We start from the raw sequence: 24563 nt of genomic DNA, 5'->3' as shown, positions 1-24563 counted from the left end.
GCACTCGAGTAGCTGGATTCAGCACCATGTCCTTGCATTTGTGTGGATGTTATTTTCTGTTTCACTTATGTGCCTTACGCCTTGGCCCTGTTGATGTCAGGAGCTGTCGCTTCACCCTGTTAAATATTAACTGCTTGATTTTCCAACGCAGCACCTCCGGTTCTGGGATAAAGCCAAAGCCGGGAGCGTGGGGCAGGCTCCTGAGGAGGGCTGGCCCACTCATTCCACCCCAGCTTCTCCCTTTCGGGCACGGCGCGCTCTGCTCCAGCGGCCTCTGGGGTCTGGCAGCGGCTGATCCCCTGGCGTCCCCAGGCGGGAATGTCGCACCCAGCGCTGCTGGACAGGCCGACGGCTCCGCTCGCGGGCCGGAGTGTCCCGGGCCGGGCAGCCCCGCCTGACGCAACCCGGACCCCGCTTTGCCCCACGCGCGGCGCCGCGAAACCTCCCGCCCTCGTTGCATCACCCGGGCGGGGCGGGGCGGGCGGGGCGGGCCGCCTTTAAAGCGCCGCGGCGGCAGAGCCGCCCCACGAGCCCCGCAGCCGCAGCCCCGACATGAAGCGCGACCCGCAGAGCCCCGAGGAGCGCCCGGAGCCGCCGCCACGCCCGCTCCTCTCCTCCTCCTCCTCCTCGCCCTCGGGGCAGGCGGAGGGCGCGGAGTTGGCGGCGTCGGTGTGGATCTTCGGGTACGGCTCGCTGGTGTGGAGGCCGGGCTTTGAGTTCACGTCGCGCAAGGTGGGCTTCATCCGCGGGTACAGCCGCCGCTTCTGGCAGGGGGACACCTTCCACCGCGGCAGCGAGAAGACGGTAAGGGGGGGGGGGGGCAGGCCGGGGGGGGCCGCGGGGCACCGGTGTCGCGGCTCGGCTCTAACGCGCTGCCTTTTCTCTGCCCGCAGCCCGGCCGGGTGGTGACGCTGCTGGAGGACTGCGGGGTGAGTACCGGGGGCGCTGGGAGCTGGCCTGGGCGGGGGGTGCCCGCGCCACCACCTGGAAAGGTGTGTCGGCAGCCGAGTGCTCTTGAGCCCCGCCGGGATCGTGGAGGGGGGTGTGGGGTGCGTTACCTTTCTCTGCCCTGTTATCAGTTGTGCGGAGACCCCCAGAGTAAGGGAGCCTTGATTTGAAACATGAGCGGGCGGTTGGACAGGCCACTGCAGTTACAGCATCCCGTAACCACCTTGCTCTTTCACTTTCAGGCATGCACGTGGGGTGTCGCCTATGAAGTCCGTGGGGAACAGATCGCTGCATCGCTCGAGTATCTCAACATGAGAGAAGCTGTCCTGGGAGGCTATGACACCAAGTTGGTGAAGTTCCACCCTCAGGAGAAAGATGCAGAGGAACCCATCCTGGCTCTTGTTTACATTGCAACACCTCAGAACCCCTCTTACCTTGGCCCAGCATCTGAAGAAGACATTGCAGCTCAAATCATTGTCTCAAGTGGTTGCGCGGGTCATAACATTGAGTACTTGCTGAGACTGGCAGACTTCATGCGCTACTTTTGTCCTCAAGCAGAGGATAAACATCTCTTCTCCATCGAAGAAGCTCTTATTTCCATCCTTCCGTGTCTATACTACACAGAGGACTCTCTAGAAGAAACTGCAAGTGTCCCTCAGAAGTCTAAGAGTTGAAATAGGAATTTTTTTTTTTGAAGGGTTCAGGAGAAGGGACATAAGGGAGAAGAAAGCAGTGGGGACAATCTTAACTCTGATAAAATATACTGGACTGAGTGAATAAAGGGAGAATTAGCAAGTAGTTGGGGAGGGAGGAAGCAGAGAGTAAAACACTTCTATAGGACTTGCAATTAGTACCTGTTACACTCCTTATCTGTAGCATCACCATACCCATCACTGCTTTCCAGATGGAGAGCAGGGATCTTCACAGGAACTCTGCTCTGGAATATTTGCTTCTGGGAGTCAAACCTGAGGCCCTCATTTTCTTTAGAGAAAGAGGCTCATCTATTCTGTGCACTTTCTCTTTTTTTCTTTTTTTTCTTTGAAAACTAGTTGAGCAGGACTTGACTTGGTTTAAGCAGTATATATGTAATTCTACCTCAGATTGGCAAAAAGCTGCTTGTGTGGTGGTGGAGACTTTGGCAGATTCTGCCAAATAAAACCTTTTTTTTTTCCCCTGCCTTGTCCCACCTCTAGTACAATGACCTGGCGCTAAATTTTAGAACGTTTGTGCAATAGTAAGTGAGCAGGCCTCTTTATGCTCTTGTGGATCCTACTTCTGTATGTTGTGAAGGACCACAGTAATGCACTTATTTTCTAAAATGTCATACTGTATTTATTATGTGTTATATTTCCTCTTAGGAGGGCTATCTAAACTACTCACATGCCACAGTGCTATGCAGCCCACATTCAACCTTGCATTTGTGCCTTCTAGTTTTAAATCCATTTTCTGAGGGCTAAGCCTGCTTTAATGACAAGCTTTTGTCCAAGCTTCGCTGACCTTGTGCTGCTACAGATGTAACTGACTCTGTAAGAAATGGTCATGCCTGTGGGGAAAGCCTGTGCTGTCTGCAGGAAAGCTGTCAGGATGCAGGAGAGTTTTAACTAGCCCTGTACTGCATTAACCTCTGGTGCTTCAGGATGGGTTTCTGCAGAAGCATTTGAGGGTTCTAGTTCCATACAGGGGTGTCTGTCTGGCACACTTTCATTTGACTGCAAAGGACCATGACTGAGCATACCTGTAAGCCTGTGAGCTGCTGAAAAGCCTGCCTTGATCACGTTAAGTAGAGGCACTGCTGCAAGCTCAGACTTTTCAGCTTCACATATTAACAGCATGAAAACCCATAGTATTTTGTGAGAAAACTGCTGCTACTGCAACTGCAGCAAAATCACTCTTGAGAGCTGACCCCTGGGACTGTTGGCTCCTCCCAAATACCATGTGTTTTTTTAATTATAAAAAAGGCTAGGGTCTGTTTGTATTACTGTGGCTTGTATGTATATGAAGTGATAAGGTGCTGTGCCCAGTAATAAAACAAACTGACAAAGTCAGTCTCATGTACTTTGGTGTTGGTCTTTTTCATTATGGAGTTACAGTTCAAATTAAGAAGTCTGGTTGTTTGGGGTTTTTTAAATGGTGATTGTTTTTTTTAAAAAAAACCAAAGCCTTAACTGCTAATTCTGCTGAAGCTCCTGTGGATTTTTTGTGGGTTTTGTTTGGTTTGGTTTTTTTAATCATCTTGCTGCTGAGCAGCATGCCTCTGCTATATCTACTGGAAGAAACTGATTGACTCTTTCCCTTAGAGAAAAGGGGATTCAGTGACTTTCCAGCTCTTGTTGATTGTGGAGTGCTGGTGCTGACAACACACAAGCCAGCCCTCCAAACTCTGCAGGGCAGGCACAGAAATGTAATTCTTCCTTGGCAGGTCAAAGGATTTTCATTCTGAGTGTAACTTGGCATAGCTGTTTCCAAGAAGTAATAGTGGAAGGACCAGAAACTGCAGCTGCAGCCAGATCTGTTGGCTGCAGTCAGGGAGTCAGTTATTTTTCTTCTGCTTTGCGCACCACGTGGTGTGTACAGGGGTAATGTGTACATTCCCACTGCTCTAGTTACCAGCTCTGTCAGTGCCAGAAGATCACTGTACCTACCAGTATAACCTGCCTCAAGGCTTGAATGATGGAGTGAAAACTAATTGAAACGACTGAATATACCACTAATTAAAGGCAGTTGCGTGTTTCAGGGATAACAGACTAGAGAAAAGTACACTTTCCCTGTCCTGTGGAGGCTGTCACTTTGGCTGAGCAGCTGTACCATGAGGGCTGGGGTATCCTCCAGCTGGAAAATCAAAGGGTTAAAGATTGAACTTACCTGGAGGGAAACACTCCCTTACTAGGACAACACTGGGGTCAGATTCTAGAATAACTCCAGATAAAACAAAACCATCTTCACACCAATCTTCCCAGGCACAAAGTTGCCACTGACAGGAATTAATATCAGATGTGCACTGAGCAACCTGCATTGCCCTTGCACAGAGAGAGCCCCTTGCTTTGTTTGTCCTGCCTAGCCTGGGTTGGCCCCATGATCTTCTGCATCTGGTAAAAGACAAGCAATGAATGCTTATGAACAACCCAGCTCCACTAGGAATGTTCCTTCAGTGGCTGTTTCTTCTTCCCTGAAAAACTTCACTGTTTTAAGCACAGGTACACTACTCCACTGAACTACCATTTTCTTTCCAAGGAATTCTTTGTAGTGGACTTCCAAAAAAGGACCCCATTTTCCCATCTGAAGTGGTGAATATGGCAGCTTGCTACTATCACCCTGTCACTGCATTTTCAAGTCAGTAAAACGAGGTATCACATAACTGCTTTCTCCCAAGGCTTTTATTGTGTCCCGTGAGTCTGGGAACCGGTCACATTTTGTTCAGTTGATGAATTTAAAAGGTTAACATCCCAGATTTGAACTTTGGCCATGTGAGTGAGGAGAGATGGCACCCTACAATATTTGCTACATGCCCAGGCTCCGTACTGCTGCTCAGAGTTGGGGGTTGCTTGCCTCTGATGAACCAAGTGGGAGGAATATAGTTGCTGCCCAGAGGCAGTCTCACAACCATGGCACTTGGGAGTGCCAGGTCAATGGTGACACACAAAGACAGTGTCCTACCCCAGGTATATTTCACTATAGGTTTCCTCTCCCCATGCCATGTCTTGCCAGCCCAAGAGAAGCAGCTGGCTGTGGGTGCAGCTCCAGCTTCCGGCAGCTCTGCCACTGACAACTGGCCTGGGAAAGAGCACTCACCCGTCAGAGGGTGGGACAACCAGTGCTGTCAGACACTTCTGGAGCTGCTTCCCTATCCAGTGGCTTCCTCTCGCATGTGCAGTTTTCTCTGACTTCCCTATGACAAGCTTGTGCCTATCAGGTCACCTCACATTAGAAACCAATTGCAATGGAAACACATTTACAAGCGCTGTCAACTGCATACTTCCCAAGTCTAAAACCAGCACAATTCACATTATTTCAGCTCCTTCTTCAGCCTTTTCCATTTTCCTGCCCAGCAGTTCCCACACAGTCTTGGAACATGGGCCTGAGTCACCATTTCCTTGAGTGCATTAAGACAGGACCTACCCAGCTGCTTTGCAGTGCCACAAGCCAACTAAATGAAGCAGATGACAACAGAGGCCCCAGCCTTCATATGTTAAAGCACTCCTGAGGGCAAACAGTCCTTAAAAGGGCAGGGGAAAGGATAAGGAAACAGCAATGTTAAAAGGATTTAGAGAAGACCAAACCAAGAGGAAAAATCTCTGGCTCTTAGGTGCTACAGTATCATCTCAGTTTCAAGGTGGAGTGTCCAGAACAGAGGAGACCACACAGGTAAACCTATCAAAGTGATTCCAGCCTTAGTAAAAATGTCATTTAAATACAGCATCTCCAAGGTGTGAACTTACCTGTTCTCCATGTACTTATCCAGGTCAGAAAATTAGCGAGACCAAACTCCTATTTGTGGCTGATGGCAATAAATGCATGCAGCTTGGCAAGGGAAGGAGGTGGTAGGAGAGGGGAGAGGAGAGGGAACAGACCAGCTTTCCTCAAATGGGTGCAAAAGCAGCCAATGGCTTGGTCAAGTCTACCTTTGAGCATCCCAAGAGTGGGGCCAGCATAAACTTTGAAGGCTATTGAGGAGCCAGATCAGGATCTCAGTCCCAGGAGGAGCTGAAGGGGGGAGCTGCCGCTCTGCATGCATATCCACAGGCTTGAGAGGGTCCCTGGAGCTCTGCCATGTGTGGCAGGGAGAGTCTTGCAGGTGGCCTACAAGTCACAGGGAATGGCACATGATGGACTTAGCATCTGATACAGGAACTGCAGCTGGTTGTATGTAGCACATGTTATTCCATATGTGTCTGCTTGCTGCTCAAGAGACAGGCTGAAATGTGGATTTAATTACCTACAGATGTTTCACAGGCAGAAGAATAGCAAAAGACAACACCCCAAAGAACGCTTATCACCGCTCCAGATCGGCCCCAGCAGTGGGTGCTGCTCTGTGAACTGGTCACTGGAGCCTGCAGAGGCTACGCTGCACTCCCCTTGCAGCAGAGGCACTTTGTGCACACTGAACATGGGGTGGAGATGTCCAGAAACCACATCTGGCTTGGTAACAGCCTGTTGTTTGGCTCCCACTACCAGGAAAGCTTGGAGGGAAAAGAAAGCAGGGGAAAGAAAGAGGGTCTACTGGATGTACAGCTGCACCAGGACAAGGGAGACAGACTTTGCTGAAGTATCCAGACATTGTCAGCTGTGTGCTTTGACACTTCTCCATGTAACACATTACAGATAGTTCGGTGCCAGAACGGGAGCTCTGCTGACATGTCCCAAAACCTGGTAGTCAGTCTAGGGCTGAAAATTTAAATCAGGTGTATCACATTCAGTGCAGTAATTTCAGCCCAATGGCAGGAGGGAAAACAAATGAGCAGAATTTGGATGCGAGATGTTCCCCGAGTCAGACTTCTTTCTCACTTTGGTGCCACCAGTTTTCATGACAGGGCACAGACTTCATGAGTACCAAATTCAGAGTGTTTTTTAGAACTCAAGGACCGATGCAACATAAAAAGGTGCAGTCCCAATGCATGACTGAGCAGTGATGTGCTCTCATCACTCAGCCAGCACTCAGCCCAGCTCAGTACAGAATCAGTCCCTGTGCATGGGAGGAACAGGAAGGGATTAATAAAATTGATTCACAGTCAGGCTGTGAAAATACACTTGCAGCGAAACTAGCTGCTGCTCAAAGGACTTATGAATTTCCTACTAACTAGTTGCCTTGTCTTAGGTGAAAACCTCCCTGATTTATATGATGTATGAAAATTATGAGAGAGGCCCCTTGTGGCTTTGAAGGAACCCTGAGCCCTGGAGGGGAGGGAGGGTGGAAGGAAGTGGGCATTCTGGGCAGCACTGGGGAAGCTCTACATGCTTTGTTTACAAACCCTGTACACTTTTTGTTTGGCTTTTGGATGTGTTTTATCCTTTCTCACTCCCTTTTCATCTCGTTGTAGTGCCAGCCACACTGATGAGTGTTTATACTTGCGAATTCCTGAAGCACAGCCAGTACCTTGAACTCTAGAGAATGAGACTGAAATAACGTAAAAGGTCAGGGAAGTTCAAAGACAGAGGTGCTGTTTTCCTAGCTGGGGACACCACACTGTTCCCAGACCACGCTGGGCTGCTCTGGGAACACAAGAACAAAGACTTCTCTCTTACGTCCTCCTGTTTATGCTGCTTTTTGCCTCCCTCACCTCACTGTTTTAAAAGGACTCATTTCCACGAAGCTTCAATTAACCACGGGGGATCAATGTGGCCTAAGCCTGACAACTGAAGAGACACCTGATAGCTACCAGCACTTAAAACTCCTGTTCCAAAGGAAAGGAGAAGTTTTTAGCCCACTACCCAAGTCCTGCTGGCTGACACAGCAGGAGGAAGCCCCAGAGTGCTGCTTTGTCCACAAGCAGGTATCAGCTATTGAGGCACCTGGAAATCTCTAAGTGTTTCACTCACAGAAAGGCAAGTCAGAGGGTGACTTTTGGAGAGGTTTCGTGTACCTGTGCTGGTTAGCGAGCCTGACCTTCAGAAACATGACGAACCTGCACCTGAGCTGGCTGGGCACACGCTGGGTACGCGCAGCTCACCTGTGCCGTGCAAGCAGAGAGAGCTCTGGCGTGCTGGGCACCCCGCCCATGCTCTGCACGAAGCCGTGCAGGCACTTCCAGCCGCACATCTCTGCAGACCGGGGCCTTCACTGGCACCTGCCCACACATGGCACGATGTGCTCACTTGCACAGCACCACACCCACCCCACGTGCTCTCATTCGCGGCTGAAGGAGGCTAGGGAATGGTCTAGGATAGCGTGAGCACTGGGTTTCATTACTTTCTGGCCTCAGCTCTCTGCTTAAACGGAGGCTGTGGACTGAGAGACCCCGGCAGCACAGACAGTATGGAAGTCATTTCACAGACGCACACCCAGACCACTCACAGCAATTATAACCTCGTCTACAAACGAACCGCCTGGGGGGCAACCACAGCCAGTTTGTTGATACCAAACTGTCTACACAAAGCATATGTGACGCTTGAAAACACTTAGAAAACAGACTTTTAAAAGCAGCTTTTTATCCCGTCCTTGTCTAGACGGCACACCAGCCTTTCCGAACTCCGAGTCCGCACCGAGGAAGTGCGTGATGCCACAGGAGGGAGGCAGCAGGGAGGGAGCAGGCGCTGCCCCGGCCCCGGGGAGGCGAGGGAAGGCAGGGATGCCCACCTCTGCCCACCCCGCGGGCACCTCACGCCGGGGCAGCGCCGGAACATGTGCTTCCACGGGTCGCAGCACCAGCCAGCGCCGCAAGTGACCTCCCAGGACTGCGGCTGAGCCGTTGTTGGATGTCCTGGAGGTGCACAGCGGTGGGAGAGCCTGTAACAGACAGCTGGGATCAGCAGCTCTGTCCTCAGTGCTTCTACTGACGTGATGAGCTGAAATCTCTCGTTTATTCTTGTTTTCCAGTGAAGTACTTATTTCTTTAAGTAAAATTGAGCCAAAAGCATATTTCAAACAACTAGCAGGTTCTTAGATTATACATAAATTCATTTTAGATTATACATACATGCATTCTTTGGTCTGCTTTATAGGAGTGTGTTTTACTTCAAGTTGTTTCTCTCCACAAACACACAATCCCATTTTTAGAGAGGGAAAAGTGCAGGAGTGCCCAGCTCCCCACAGCTATGACAGATGCTGCTTCTCACCTTTCCTTTGACAGCAACTGTTAAGAGACTCAATCACCTCCGGACATGTTAGGCAGGAGCCAGATGAAAGTGTCTCTTGCTGCTGCACAGCAGAGTTGATTCTGGCAGCATTTCTGTCTCTAAACTACATATATATGAATCTATTCTTGGGAATACATCGTATAATTTGAGGGCAGATGAGCTCAGGACCGAGGGAAAAAAGTAACTGTGGGACTAGCCTCATTCAGAATAAATATCCACTGTTCTTTTTCCCCAGAGCATTGCTGCCTCATTTAATTTGATGGGAGGATGTTAAAAATGAGCAGCAGTTCAATTCCTTTTTCTCTTGCATGGTCCTGTTCATGCCTTTATGCACACAAATGCAGGGGACAGTTCCCCTCTTTGACTTTTCTCTGGCAAACCACTATAGCAACACCTGCACATCCCTGCGGCACCTTGGCAAGCCCAAATTCCTCTCCATGAGACCTTTGTGAAGAGGTATAATTTCTATTGTACAGATGGGGAGCTGAGACATCAGGAATATGATTTCTAAAGTGTACAGTGACTTTCAAAGCACATTGTGAAATATTGAGGGATGATGTTTTTCAGAGTACTCGGAACTGTACATTGGGTGTTCAGTGATACCATGCTGGAAAAAAGATAGTGTGTGCTCATGTAATCAGCACCACCTCCTGATGCAAACACGCAAGGGCCATCTCATATTTTCATGCATACTCTTATGTTTGCTGTTGTTCAGTGAGGATCTGTGTGGTTGCAAGTTTAGTGATTTGCTCTCAGTATTCTTAAATTTTCACATACCAAAGCAACTAAAAATTAAGCTCAGCAGAGAAACATTTTTATATACCTTGGGGTGTTTTTGCTTTATAGGCATCACTCAAATTTCTTGCTGTCTCTCAAGCTTTTTTAGCTGCTGACAGTTCCAAATACCTCACTTAATTCCTGTAACATCTCAAACATGAGATTTGGTTTAAATTAAAATTTTAAACATTACTTTTCTCATATGCTATCAATTATATCACTGCAAGGCAGAGCTGGGCTTCTCTAGTCTGTCTGTGAAAATTCTACCAAACCAGTTCTTACTCTTAATATTTAGTTACTTGATTCCAGACAGACACGATGATACAAAGGACAGCAGTGAAACTGAATTACACTAATTATGCAATATATACTCCTGATTGCATATGCTAACAGCAAGTTATCAAAACCAGGGAAGCTGCCCATAAAAGGAATTGTCAGGACATCCAGTCCCAAGTCAACACTGTTTAAAAACCTCCTTGTGCATTACAGATTCAGCATCACAATGTCAGTAAGTTTTCAATTAGTTAACTGGAATTGATCTGAGTGTCAAAGTACTAAAACACTAAGAAGAATTTTTTTTTTTTGTGCTAACTAGATTAAATAAATATCTCAGTAAAATTATGACAGCAAGTTAGTCACACTAATTTCTTCCAAACTCTGAACATGCAGAGAATGATGAAAGACTGCAGTCATCTGGACAAACAGACATCATGAAACTGAATTACTTTGTCAGGAGCCCTTGAAACCCAGAGACAGAATGTCCCATTATGCACCTTTAGATCTATTTAGAGATCCACTTAAAAAAAAAATGGTTTGGAACTAGATGATCTTTAAGGTCCCTTCCAATCAAAACCATTCTATAGTTCTACAAAATACCATAGTACTATGACAGTAAATAAGATTAAATCAAAGAAAAATCTAGATTACATGGCAAGAAAAGAGAGGTCTGCAGGAATGCAGACATTGTTCAAAAAAGCGTTCACATGAACTCTATGGACAGAGCCGGAGCAGCAAGAAAAACAAGACTCAGAAGGGCCCTCCCATTAGCACCCACCAGATGCATGGAGTAACCCCCCAAAACAGGTTTTTGGCTGTTAGTTTTCACAATTCTCTGAAGGTTCATATAGCCTGAACATCTCTTCTGTTTCCTCTGCTTGCGAAGGAAAACCTGGGAGCTTTGTCACAGACAATGAAGTGTCACTCAAGGGTGTGTCGGGCCACGTGCCATTGCATTTACTGTGCAGCAGCATGCTCCGCTGATCAGCACGTAGCTAATTGCAGTCACACGCCAAAAGCTTAATGTAGTTTAAAAAAAAACCCCAAAGCAACGTTTAGCCAGCTACGTGTGAGATTTGCTGACTCTCCCATTCTTAAAAAAAACCCCATCAGCCTTCCATAGGCTGAGTGAAATATAGGCAGGCACTCTGCTGCCGCTTCCGACTGACTGTAGGGAGGGCAAGGGCTGCCAAAGGTGACTGCTTGGGAAGCACTTCTGGGAGGAACTCAGATGGGTTTAGACCAATTCTGATACAAGTTTTGACTTGTCTGTGGAGAAAAGTTACTTGAATTACAGAAGGCTGTGAATTAGAGAATAGTTGTTCCCAGAGAACACGGATGTTCTTTCTCAGCAAAGAGCCTACCTGGGAGGGGAGTTCTTCGGAACATTGTGGAAGAACAAGCATCATAAAACCACTTGTCTACACAGCAGCTGCGAAACTCTAAAATGTACTCACTAAACTGAATAGAAATGAGAATTTCTGCATTTGAACTCTAGTGTAACATCAAGGGAAACTGTAACACCTCACTTGAAAAGAAACCTGAAGGACAGTCACCTGAAAGACAGATCATACCACCTTACCATGGTATAGAGGGAGGGCTCCCACCTGTGATGTATTTCTTCCTAGAGGAGGACCCAGTTGGGAAGTTAAGATGTAGGGATACATCAGAGGAACTACAGGAATAGATGAGAGGTGAGATTAACAGGATTTGCTTCACCTAATAAAACAGCATTTCTTAAATACATCTTGAGAAGAAAGCTGCTAGTTTCTTGCTATGAATAAGAAAATTTAAATAAATTTTAAAAATAGTCCAAAAATTAGTTTTATGAGACAATCCAAACCAGTAGTAAATTTCCAAATAAGTTATAATCTCTGAGCAACAGTAAGAGTTTTTCTTGTATACTTAGTTTCATCTTAATTCACAGTCCCCACAACAGAGGTGCAAGGCATAAGGGTCCTGCATTTAAAAATTAACACTTCAGACAGAAGCATTTCCCCTGCCAACCAAAAGCACTGAAGACAACACTTGGGTCTTAAGAAGAGTTGGGTAAGGTTGAGGACAGGGAGGAAAAAAACAACTGCTTGCAAAAAAAGTCACAGAGATTACAAGGGATACTGTAGTCCTTAGATATTCAGAAGCTGATATGGTCTCCTGTGAAGTACAGCAGACCTAACAGAACCAGCAATACTGACAAGGAAGGAAGACAGTCCACGGGAAACTCAAGAAGACAGAAAAGCGGTGTTTCAGTGTTTTCTTCCCCTACCTCATTCTATCAGTGATGCTCATCAGCTGAGGAAGGAAGGAGTCATTGTTTCATACCTGAGCACTGAAACACTTCCTCATGCTTAGTATGCAAAAGAATTCCCTCATATGCCCCTAGGAGAACATTCTATAAATAGAGTACAGTACAAAATGCCTGGAAGGCCCATTAGCTTTGGAGTAACTTCACTTCTCTGAGGGGGTAGGCAGGAGCAAAGAGGAGGCTGAAGCTGGAGGAAACCCAACTCATCTTATCATGCATTCCTCCATTTCAAGAGGCATTTGTTGGATGCTTTTCAGCAGAGCACATGTTAATGTGAGTGCTACAAGAACAACTTGTTTACTCTACAGATCTGCTGGTTGAATCTGAGAGCTGGGCCATCTGTATTGTCCTAATAGATGCTCCTGAGAGAAGGGCAGAATCATCCCTTTCCCTCTCATTCACTGCTATGTGACTGTTGCAGGCTGCAAATAAAAAATAAATCCTTCACAATTCTAGGAGTATAAGATATGATTACCTTTATTTTAGTACGTATGTCTCAGTTATACTTCACATGCAAGCAGCATCCCTTTGGGTAGTGAGCTACAAATTGTTTTCCAGCCACTCCAACAGAAATTTCCGAAGGACAGCAGGGCATGCGCCACCATCCCACCTTGAGCAGGAAGGGGAGCACAAGACATGCCTGTAAGGCTCCCTGAGAGTTATAATGTGTGTTTCAGACTGAAGAGTCGACAAAAAAAAAAGATGGAGGCAGAAGTGAGAAGCTGAGCAGGCTGTAAGTCTGTCTGGGAGCAGAAGCAGGCCAGCTTGCTCCACTGAGACCAGGACAGGACAGGCAGTGCAGTGGTCACAGGGCAGCACTTCCCAAATTACACTGATCCACATCCTGCCCCAGAGTGATTTTATCAATTGTGCTCTTCCTCCTCTCAGCTGTAACTTGGCTGTTCCTGAGCTACAATCAAAGTAGTGCAGATCCCTACTCCTGCTGCATGGAGCTTTTCCCACTGAGCTTTGTGTGCCTCCCCCACTGGGAAATGCTGCTAAAGGAAATACTTGGGGAATATGGAAATAAAGCAAGATACAGCTCTAGGCAGACAGGCAGCTTTCTACAAACGGAACACAGGACAGCGAAGAGCAGGGACGCTGGTGGGGAAAGCATGCAACAGAGAGGGGAGAAGGCACAGAAATAACACTACATTTGGACAGTACAGCAATAATATCCTGAAGTGAAGAATTAAAGCAGTTCCAGGTTCACACCATCCTGCAGTAACCTCTTTATCTCTTTGCAGAATAAAGAAAGGAAATTTAGTGGCTGGCTAAATGGAGAGGACAGCAGACTTGAGCCATAATAGAAAAGAGAAAACGCAGGCTAGCAGCAAAGGGTGTTCTGGGGACCCTTCTGAACTAGACAACCCTTGTAGGCTAAACTACAAAAATGTGTGTGAGGCTGTGACACAACAGCACTTTTAATTTAAGTCCTAACTTCTCAGGACCTAAGAAAATTATCACCTTTAAATGTCTTCAATAGTAGCATTGATCAGTGAACTGTATTTAACAGTTCTGTAGCAATCAGTGAGTAAAATGCTATAATCAACTAGCATGATGAATACACAGCACTGCCAACATCCCCCAAACCATACTGACAGCTATTTCACCTCTCCAGCTTAAAACACAAACTCAGTTCATTTGTTGTTTCTACCTCTAGCAAATACCTTGATCTCTTGGAGTAAAGTGACTTTCTCTGCCATTAACCCATATAAGTGCATTAACACACAGTCAGAGTGAAAAGATGCTCAGAGTGATATTTAAAAGAACAAAGCTTCAGTGTGCACACCCATTTGCTCACTTCAACTGAAGTGTTCCCCAGGTATGGATACAAAACTACCTCCACCTTCTTAAAAAAAATTCCCAGTGTTTGTCTCTATAGCACTACTTCCTTCCCCAAACCAAGAAATTAGACTAGGACAGCCATCACATGAATTTTTCCCAATACCTTGACTACTATCACAGAATCTGTTCCCCTATGATGCATAATAGCAAGAAATTTATGTTGAAATGTTGAAATTTAATGTCTAACAGAAATTGAACTGAATGTGATCTAGCAGTTCATTTATTTTACAACTGTGTTAGATCTTCCTGAACTTCTTGGCCTGACACAAACTGTGCAAGCAGATCAGCTACCACTGCTTTTGCCACAGCTTGTGATGTTATTTGGTGTTTCTCTTGAGGATGAAATGATTTAAAATATTTTTTAGTTTTATCTTATGTTAAATGTATTTTATAATTTATTTTATAAATATATTCTAAATATATTTATACTCTTAAATACATATTTTTATTTTTATATTTATCAGTGTTTAAAATATCGATAATTTAATCTTCCAAAAATATAGCATGTGACAGTACATACTACACTTTTGCAAGCTTTTCAAATTACAATTTTGGGTTTTTTCTCTCCACTTTGGATTACAAACTGTCTAGCAGTTTGGAGATCAAGACTGTGCATAAAAAAGTCCTTTTAACTCCCACTGAGAAGAAAAAAAAGTAAAAAAAAAACCAAAAGAAATAACTGTAGAGAATGATGTCTCAAAACAATCAACTGTCGAATTGAACCAACGAAGTTCAGGTACTGTGTAATTACGCATATTATAGTTGCTTCTGTTTCCTTGTGACCTGCTGCACACTTACTCTAAAATAGATTATGAGATAATCAGTGAATACAAACATGGGATAAGGGTACAGTTGTAACTGAAGAAGGTTACAAACATGATACTTGGCAGAGCACAGACACTCTAGAGCTTTACATTGAGCAGCATTTGTCTCCAGAAGCACTTCCAGATGTGCACCCCTCCATGTTCTCTTCCCTAATCCTCTCATTCGTACAGCTACATGCATAAAAACCACAAAGACACTGATTTACATAAAATTATCTCACTCCATTTTATTTAAGATTTTCTCCTCCAGTTAGTAAAAGAAAGATGTGTCTCTCTTTATACATATGTACAAGTTCAGTTACAAAAATAGACAGCACATTCAAAGAGAAAAAAAGGCTTGGCATTTGTCTGATTCCCTCTAAATATCATATATACATGTGAATAGAAGGGGAAGGGGGAAGTCTTCATGAGTTAATTAAACATCACCTCCCCCTCAATTATCCCCTGCAAATCTGTTCAAAAATCAATCTAACTAAGCTCAGTTCTGCTATTTTCAGGTGTGCAAATTAGAGGCAGAACCGACAGGAAGCACTCGCTCTACACTGTAGGACGCCAGGCAAAGGATTTGGGGTCAGAAAAAAATTATAATAATAAAAAAGGAAATCATCTTCCACTGTCACAGCCCAGACCTGCAACTCAACTTGCTTCTCTCAAGGGATGAAAGTGCCCCGGCAGAACAGCCTCTTAATTCAACGTGTGAGACAGAACAACTGTCCCACACCTAAATCTCAGTGCAATGCAGACAACGCTTACAGCAAAGCAAGGGGCTACGGGCGGGGTTTGTGCATCAAGAACGAGGAAGGAGGAAGGGAACAAGAACATGGATGGGTACTGGCAGCACTGCCTTCTATCAGCCTTATGGGACACAGCTACTGCCCGCACACTGCAGTGAACTCAACCACGCCAGTATGTGTGATGATCACAAAGATGAAGGGAAAACACACTGCAAGAACAGTCAATGGGATGGCTGGGATATTACATAATTTTTTTCCCAGATTTGCCTGGAAGGGGGAATGGCACAGTTCCCTCTCTCTCAGGATTGTTTTTCATTGCGCCTCTCACAGCACTGCAAGCTGCAGATCCACGCTCTGCTATGGCGCAGTGAGAGGAGCAGCACGAACTCCTCCTCAGCACTTCCGTTTTCCTCCTTCTCGAGATTTGTACAAATAGAGTATTATTTTGTTTCTAAGCTTTTAAGAGTTTTGCACACCTCAAAAATGAGAGAAATCATTCTGAACACAGCGAGTGTTCATGCTGATGAGAATTCTGAAATGCAAACCAATCACTGGCCTGTGATTTCTTCCACTGTGTGAAGCAGAGGCTGTGCTGCTGCTCTCACGAGGCTTGACAGTGCTCCCTGTATTCTGCAGCTCTGAGCATCTTCCTGACAAATGGTGCTGAAGAGAGTCTGCTCCCTGGAAACCACCTGAGACACCTTCCTTTGAATTTCAAGTCTTTAAAGAACCTGGAGACCCACACCAGAGGAACCCAAGATTTTTTCTGATTACACATCATCTTCAGCATAGCCCCCAATTACTCCTGCACATTCACTGACCAGCTGCCAGTACAGAAATGTCTTGTGACTCTACAGGATACTCCTGGGGTTCATATACTGATTTCATAGGACAAAATTAATGCTGGGCTCCATCTCAGGCTATAACAGAGGAAGTACACTGGTGTGACTTCAAGCACACTCAGCTGCAGGATATTGCATGGAGTAGCTGGATGCTTTCTTGGGAATCTTTGTCAGATGTGTCAATAAAACACAGGCTGACACTCTCCCAATTACCCCAGACTCCCTTCCCTCCTTCTTGCAGTGTCTGCAAAGATAGTTTTTTGGAATACACATAATCAAAGTGCTCACATCAACCACCCGCTCCCATTGTGCTTTGATTTTCTTTCCACACATGTGCTGGACACCAACAAGGCATTTGTTAGCATGCCTTCAACTGGCAGGGTGGTCTACTCTGAAAGCCAATGCAGTTCAGACAAGCTTTGGGGGTTCAAAATTACTACCGACCACCTGAGGTGTGGGCACCTTTGCTTTGCTTCCGAATTGAAGTTTCTGATATGAGACTGCTGGTCAGGTTTAAACTTTTGGGGGTCCCACAAACACTGTTTCCTTTGCTCAAAGGGGAGCTCAAGGGAGAAGAGGCGCTTGAAGGTCCAAATTCTGCAAGTCCAGAAGGTCGAATGATTGCTGTTTGTAGAGGGCTACTTGCAGCCATGCCTAGCAATGGAAAAGAAAACCAAATTCCACATGAGCATGTTATTCCACTTCAACAGCAAACAATACATTAACAGCCAGTCCTAAGACCACTCTGTATTCATGACTTATGACAGTTTTATGAAGAGGGATCTCCTTAAGATACAAAACATCTTACAGTTATACCTTGGGCTATCTTCAGCTAATGTAAAGCTGCAGCTCAATCACCATCAGTTTAGGAGGTTTTGGAATGTGATACGGTAACCTCAACATGATGCAATGCAGGAAAATCACAGCCACAGCCATGGCATAAACAACACTATCTGATCTGTCTGAACACCACACTAAAAAAATGCCAAAACCAACAAAAAAATTAAGGAAAAATATTTGGTATGAGGTAATTCAAAGGGCAGACAAAAAACTCAAGGTCATCTGAGGTGAAACTGGCTATCCTCTCACACCCTTACCATGTCACACTGTGTACTGCCTGGATCTCAGAATATAATGGGCAAGCAGTACCACCAACACAACACTTTTAACCGGTTGTGAGCAGCTGTCACGCAAGCCCCCGTGGCTGGCTGTGCTCTGGGCAGCCTGGTGCCCGCCCTGCCCCACGTACCTTTGGAGACGCTGTAGCCGTAGGCTGCGTACGCCGCCGCAGACGCTGCCGCTGCCCCCGCCTTGGCCCCTGCCATGGCCGCTGCGCTTCCCGCTATCGACTTCCGGCTCCTGCCTTTGCCAGTGCCGCCTTTGGAGCCCCCTTTGGGGCGACCCCGGCTTCGACTTGACTGGCCTCTTGCAGCGAGAGATGTATCTTGCATTGAAACGCCTGAACAAGGAAAGAATGTTACAACAGTAACTCCTACAGTGTTTTCACAGGGAGTGCAGCATCAAAGCTGCCCACCAGTTACATTAATACTGTATCCTATGTGGCATTTACATTAACAGGGACACTGTTAGCAAGCAGCCATTTCACGATAAGAAATTATGTATACAAGACTTCACTCTCCAGCAACAGTATCTTATTAACTGCAACTACTTGTATTACTATGAATCCAATCTACAAAGAGGTGGAGGACTCTGAGTTCTACTTCAGGATGATACCTTTTCTTATTTGAAGATGGAGATGCAGTATCTTCCATCTCTGACGAAACTCATCAAGAACTATGATTCTACTTATTTCACTGTAGAAAACTACAGTAATTAAAAACACTTGACATTATTTAAAATTACACTGCACTTAAAAAATTGCTCCAACCACCCACTGGAGATAGAGAACTAATTATTAACCCAGCAGTAAATTCCAGGAAAAGCTTAGAGAATAATAGTTCTGTGGTAGTCTGTAATTTCGTAACAAACTTATAGGAAGGAGAGCCTTCTATAACACAGGAACAAAGGACACAACTTTTTGAAATAACTAACACAGCAAAGAGGTAAGTGTGGTGAATGACAGACTATAAACAGATTTCCTATCAAATTAGAAGCAACTTCTCAATGAAAAGGCAACTATTGTCCCCCATATCTTGCCAACCATTCATACATCCTGGGTAAAATGCAGAAAACATATCACTTAGCCATGCAAAGTCAAGGTTTAATAAATGTTAGCAGTAAATCAAGACAAGAGTACTGACCATTCACGGTGTCTGAAACTGAGCCAGTAATGGAAGCAGGAGAGTTTGTTGCCCTTGACTGAGGTGCTGAAGAAGCTGGATCATCCACAATCACAAGCATATCATTACTGCTCTCATCAGGAGGGATAGAGCCCATATGTAATTCACTGCTGATGGATATCTAAACATGACAGAGAACAAAGCCATTAGCTTCTCAGGTTCGGAAAAGGTACAAAAATAGTAAGATCTTCAAAAGCTATACAATCACAAGTAATTGGTACTTATTCCTTCCCATTTTCTCTAGAATAGCAGCATGAGCAGGATACATCATCTGCCTGATCACATCACACTTTATTTACATGCTGAGCAGCAGTAAAGACCTCCACCCACTATTTAATTTCAGTTCATGAAAATACATGCTAAGTTATGAAGCAAAAGACTAATGGGCTGAGCAGATTTAAGTAAACTGTTGTTCAGCTGTGCATTTTCAACTGCAAGAGAGAAAATAGGATTCTTAATCCACTACTACTGCTAATAAAAATCTTGATCAATAAAGGAATACAGAAATCTTAATCAACATGGCACAGAACAAAAGACATTTCCTGCTAAAACCAATTCTTTACACACAGATGAAGCAAAATAAGATGTGTGCCACTGAGAATTTTTAATTTAAATTCCAGAGGAGAAAAATCACACTAATTCAGAACCTGAAGCAAGTGAGGAAGCAGAGATGCAGATAAGACTAGTGAGGGGTACTTAGAAAGAAACTGAATGTCAAGGAGCTATTTGAGGGATACTGCTTGGCTCAGAAGCAGAGTGTTCTTGCTGTAGAAGGTATTGGTATGGGAGAGGGCACATGGTTGTAAGTGTGAGCATAACAAAGGCAAGGAAAAGGGACAAGGAAGTAGGAAGAAAGTAAGTGGGACTCCAGGTAAGAATGGAAAAATTTCAGAGACTGGAAGGGAGGAAAGTCAGGGCGTAAACTCACTGTAAGAAAAGGGAGGTAGAGAGTGAAGAAGAGGGGAATAATGGAATGTCAAATAACATGAGGAGCTGTAAGGAGCTGCTGCATTTTCAATAATCTATTTTCATTTCCATGGTTCACCTTTAAGACACGTCACTTCCCCACACCCTCAAAGCTCTACAATAGCTAAAATAGCAGACAAGAATCCTACAAGATGTAGGGCCACAACTGAAACAGTATGTAGGTTAAAGCAGAGGTGAGTCTCACCTCACTGAAAGGACTGGGCATGGCAGAGTCTACACTAATGAAAGAATCATCCCCATCAGCAGATAGGTTGGAGTTATCAGCTGAGGGAACAAATGGGATCACAAGGTTCATGCTCTCTTTCTTTCTCTTCCCATCCAATTCATCTTCCTTCTTCTTCTGAAATAAATAAAGTAATAACAGGATGAAAAAGGCAATAAAACAGCAGAATGGGAACAAGCCACCCAAAATCTCAAAACCTAGCTCAGCACTTTAACTCAAGGAATGCCACCTGCAGAATTTCCCAAAACAAGTTTCTGAAGGATATGGTAACAGATCCCTTAAATGCTCTTTCTTTAGATTTGAGAAGAGTTTTCTTTTTCTTCATAAAATAGCTAGAATGATGGAGTATTACTCTTACAAAATTACTTTGATTTCCAGTACCTTTTGGAGTGAGTTTGAAATTCTTTACCATTACCCAAAATTTCAATTAATTAATGCAAAGCCTCCCTGTCTTAAAAACTCAGATTTTTCATTACCTGGTTTTAGTGATGCTTTTTAAACAAACTGATCTTCCCTAATTCCACAGAAGCCTCATAGCTATATGGGTTTTATCCATGCTTGGTGCTTCCTTTACATTCCCCTTTTTGTCCTTGCAGAACAAAATCTTGATAAAGTCACCAATTTAATGATCAGTTGATTTGTCAGGTTTGTTTGGATAGGCAGTACTTCCCTATTACTGAAGTTGCTGATGAGTAAAATACAGGTAACTATGCATTACTAATTTTGTAATATCCCTCTTCTGTGTAAGGAACTGCCACAGACTGACTTTCAATGGCAAAGGCAAGAAGGTTTACTCCTTAAGACTGCCTTGGCATAACATGTTCCACATCCCGTAACAGTGATCCTGAAGCTCTTCTGGCTCTACCACTGACACAGCAACCTCTCTGTATCAAAATACCTTCTCAGCATATTTTTCCCTTTTACGTTTACGCTCCTTCACACGATTTGTTTCTTCTTGCTGTCGCTTCTCTTCTTGACGCTGACGCACTGTTGGAAAAGAAATACAAAGCTGTCACCACTGGAAAAGTATTTCATATCCTTTTATGAATCTTACCAAGAAGTTCTAGTTCTAACAGAACTGGGAAGAAAAGTCAGTTGTATTGAAACTAAAACACATTGAAAACACTACTCTATTAAAACTATTTGTTTCCAAGTCACTAAAAAGTCTTACAGGGAAATTCTTCTTTCAAGCAACATGGAAGTGTATGCCTCTAACTTCAAAAGTATGATGAAATACAGCACTTTTATTAATACTTTTCTTGTCATGACCTACATAATTCTTGTCAAAGCTCTGTCATTCAGGAACAATGTAATGATCCTGAATGAGTGCCAATAAAAACTTAATCACATCATCATGTCTCATTTTGCACAACTTCATTCAGCTCAGCAGTGATATCAAACCAGCTTGTACTAACAAGAGTTGGCAATACAAAAAGAGACAGGAAACAGAAGTTGTTATCAGCAATACATGTGTTCGGAGAGATAAAAACACAGATTTCATAAGGTAATGAAGTGGAAAATCGGGGAATTGCTGAAACACCAACTTCACATACATTTCTTTTCTAGTTCCTCATCATCCAGCAGAAGGCTGACCACCTCTTTTGGCTTCAAGGTGTCAGGTTTGAAATTGCCACCTGAAATTACCATTCGTTGAATCTAGAAGGAAAAAAATGAGTGAAGAAAAGGAAAGTCAAAGCATCCATGAAACATTTCTCACTATCCATCACTGAAAGCCAGCTGCAAAAATCATGCAAGTACATCTAAGTCAGACTTGATCCAATTTCTCTATCATACCAAAGTTAGTAGTAAAATTTCAGGGTATAAAATACGAGAACCAACTGAGGTAGACAGCAAAAAACTACCATCCCTTATGGAAGGATACATTTTTTCTAAGCAGCATGTAATAAACTACTAATTATAATAGTATTAATTGATATACTGCTGAAGAAAACAAAACAAAAATACAGCAACAGCCCTCTCAAGTATAATTTACCCATTCAAGTTTTCAAGTAAACTGCACAGAGGATCATGCAGACCACATTCTTAAAGGGTGCAACATTTTTCATCTCCTTTACTGAAAACTGTATCTCCCTACTGAGTCGGTGTTGCAGTTAAAGCAATTCACTCAGCCTCTATTACTACAACTGTATCTTTAAAAATGCAACAACTAAAAAGAGTTGTAATTTAGCAGAAGAGAACAAGCTTTAACATATGGCAATTTAAATTACTTGCATCACCAACAGCAGACTACACCTGATTTTCAGGCTGATTTCAGGTAACTCTAGTGCAGTATCTCAGAAAAAATGGTTTCAACAAGGGAAATATGAATGCATTCAGTTGCTGCAACATCATGAGCAGCATCCAAGTAAGACAAAAGCTAAAAGAAACTCCCAAGTACACAAAACATCTGAATGTTGTATATAGTGTACCTACTGCTACTGAAAAACATGACTCTCCTTAGTTATTTTCTTGCCAATTAAGTGTCATGAGGTTTGAAGTTCCTAGTACACTTACTGCTTGATGCTGCAGGACACTGAGCTTTTCTGGCAATCATCACACCTCAAATAATTTCCACTTGATTACCTTCCAAATGTCTTTAAAAAAAAAAATCAGCTGCTGTGTAACATGAGGGGAATCAGTAACTCTGACGCAGCAAAGACAGAAGCCCTAGTCTTAAAGAAGGCTGAGTTTTTTCACTGCAGCATAAGAAAAAGTTTTCATGAAGTCATATTGTAAATAATTAGCTTCTTTCCAGCTCACATAATGTCACTGGACTGCTGCTGTGTTAGGGACACAGATCTGTACATGTGAACAAAGACACTTCCTTTTGCCTTCTCTTCTGTCTCCCTGCGGACACTTTTTCTGTCTCTTTACTCATGTTGATACGTGCTTTATGATACCATCTCTGTAACTTCTTGTTCCAGATGAGTTCCTTATTCCTACCTCACTCTTTTCCTTTGCCCTCTGTAGGATGCGCTCCTCAATGGTGCCTTTACAGATCAAGCGGTACACGGTGACTTGTTTGGTCTGACCCAGCCTGTGGGCCCGGTCCATAGCCTGCTGGTCTACTGTTGGATTCCAGTCACTGTCATAGAAAATTACCTGCAAGACAACACCAGAAAGGATTAAATAAAAACATACATTCAGAGCCCCTGGTGATTAAACAAACAAAAATCCAATATATGGTAACAATAAAATTCAATCGTGTTTCACAGAATTACAGCCCCACTGTAGGCTGTGTTAAATAGCCTTGCCCAGTCCCGTGAAATCTCTTCCACTGCATTTCAGGTGAATTCAAACTGACTGACACTACGAATGCTTCAACTTCTACAGAACATCTTTAATATCCTCTTAAACCGACCTGTCTGGGATGCACAGAATTCCTAAATTTGTCATCACATTAAATCACTGTCATGCAATTAATTATAGACTTACCACATCATGGACGCATTTTAGTGTTACTTACCATCATATCAGAATTTCATGCAAAAAGTAATATTCCAATTTTTATTCAAAACTTAGATGAAGTCTAACATTTCTAGTACTTTGACTATAAAAAACTGAAATGCCACATTAAATTCATATTGCACTATTACTCTAATAGTACTTTATGCATAATAAGCATAAAAACCAACAGCATTTAAAAAGATTTTAGACAGCAAAGTAAAGTATTAATGAAGTTACACAGAAAAACATAGACCTAAAAATGCTCATGCAAGGAGCCTGCCTGAGCTTCCATCTGTTTATTTCTTCTTTTAAACCCTGAAAATCCTACAGATACTTGTTTTCTTCTGATTTCTTGTGACTGACAACAAGACACGATAGGATTTCTTTTTTAAAAACACGTAGTATTTTTTTGATTCAAAGATCTTTGGGTATTTGTGGCTACAGACTTGAGGTCAAATCTGCATGCACACCAGGTGTAGGTTAGAAGCACAAGAATAGCTGTTAATGAAAAGATGAATGGTTCATCAGTATTCCTTCCCTCGTGATTAGTGGCAGCTGCTCCAGAGCGCAAATCCTTGCAATTCACCTAAATCGGTCTGTCCTTACACCTCAGGGGAAGAAATTTATCCTTCCTGAGTAGCTGACACTCAAATACAAATAGCTTCCTACCTTTATAGGCATTGTTTCATTCTTCTGGGCACAGAAAAAAGGGTAACTGATAACTATTCCACTGGTTCCTTTGCAACTGAACCTTTGGAGCAAAGGGTCATTCATACAGTGAATGCTGTTTCATCTAAGTGTCATTTGCACCTGTAGACTCCTTCAGTAATCCAACTTCTTTCTGGACTCTGGTACTCAAGTATGTGGGGAATAGGTAGAAATTTCCAACTGTAGCCAAAAACTGTGTACCAAAATGTCCAATATTCTACAACTTTATCATCAAAGTAATATTACATTGTGAATAATAACTAAATAAACAAGGCTATGCAATTTCACAATGTGAATGGCAGTACTAAAAATATTGATCAGTACAGGCAAGAGAGTGCCAACTTTCACACAGAATGACTGATTTTCCCACATAAATTGTTACCAAATTTCACCTACCGTATCTGCAGCTGTAAGGTTAATGCCCAAGCCTCCAGCTCTTGTACTTAACAGGAACACGAAAATATCATTCCTGTAGAGGAAAGAGATTAAATCCCCTTATTTTGTGCATGAACAAGGAATAACCACAGAAGCAATTTTTTGACCTATATGAAGC

The 24563-nt window shown here is 43.7% G+C and overlaps 2 protein-coding genes across 2 annotated transcripts in view; one reads left to right on the top strand and one right to left on the bottom strand.

Moving 5' to 3' along the window:
- Positions 1–491: 491 nt before the first annotated feature.
- On the top strand, positions 492–3003 carry CHAC1 (ChaC glutathione specific gamma-glutamylcyclotransferase 1). Its single transcript, XM_032113106.1, has 3 exons — positions 492–804; positions 894–929; positions 1191–3003. Exons 1-3 carry the CDS (start codon positions 553–555, stop codon positions 1620–1622), a joined length of 720 nt encoding a protein of 239 aa, XP_031968997.1. The 5' UTR covers positions 492–552; the 3' UTR covers positions 1623–3003.
- An 11967-nt stretch (positions 3004–14970) lies between these two features.
- Positions 14971–24563, bottom strand: part of INO80 (INO80 complex ATPase subunit) — a 57973-nt gene continuing 48380 nt past the window's right edge. Inside the window, exons 29-36 of the mRNA XM_032111446.1 lie at positions 24407–24479; positions 22799–22957; positions 21409–21511; positions 20754–20842; positions 19817–19972; positions 18607–18766; positions 17595–17804; positions 14971–16999 (exon numbers count right to left, since the gene is read on the bottom strand). Of these exons, the coding sequence (XP_031967337.1) occupies positions 16782–16999; positions 17595–17804; positions 18607–18766; positions 19817–19972; positions 20754–20842; positions 21409–21511; positions 22799–22957; positions 24407–24479 (1168 nt within the window). The 3' untranslated portion in view covers positions 14971–16781. The remainder of the gene's footprint in view (positions 17000–17594; positions 17805–18606; positions 18767–19816; positions 19973–20753; positions 20843–21408; positions 21512–22798; positions 22958–24406; positions 24480–24563) is intronic.

The sequence above is a fragment of the Corvus moneduloides genome, chromosome 6, assembly GCF_009650955.1.
Source record: "Corvus moneduloides isolate bCorMon1 chromosome 6, bCorMon1.pri, whole genome shotgun sequence".
Classification (NCBI taxonomy): Eukaryota; Metazoa; Chordata; class Aves; order Passeriformes; family Corvidae; genus Corvus; species Corvus moneduloides.
Note: the sequence above shows the minus strand (reverse complement) of the source record. Positions and strands in the feature narration are given on the sequence as shown.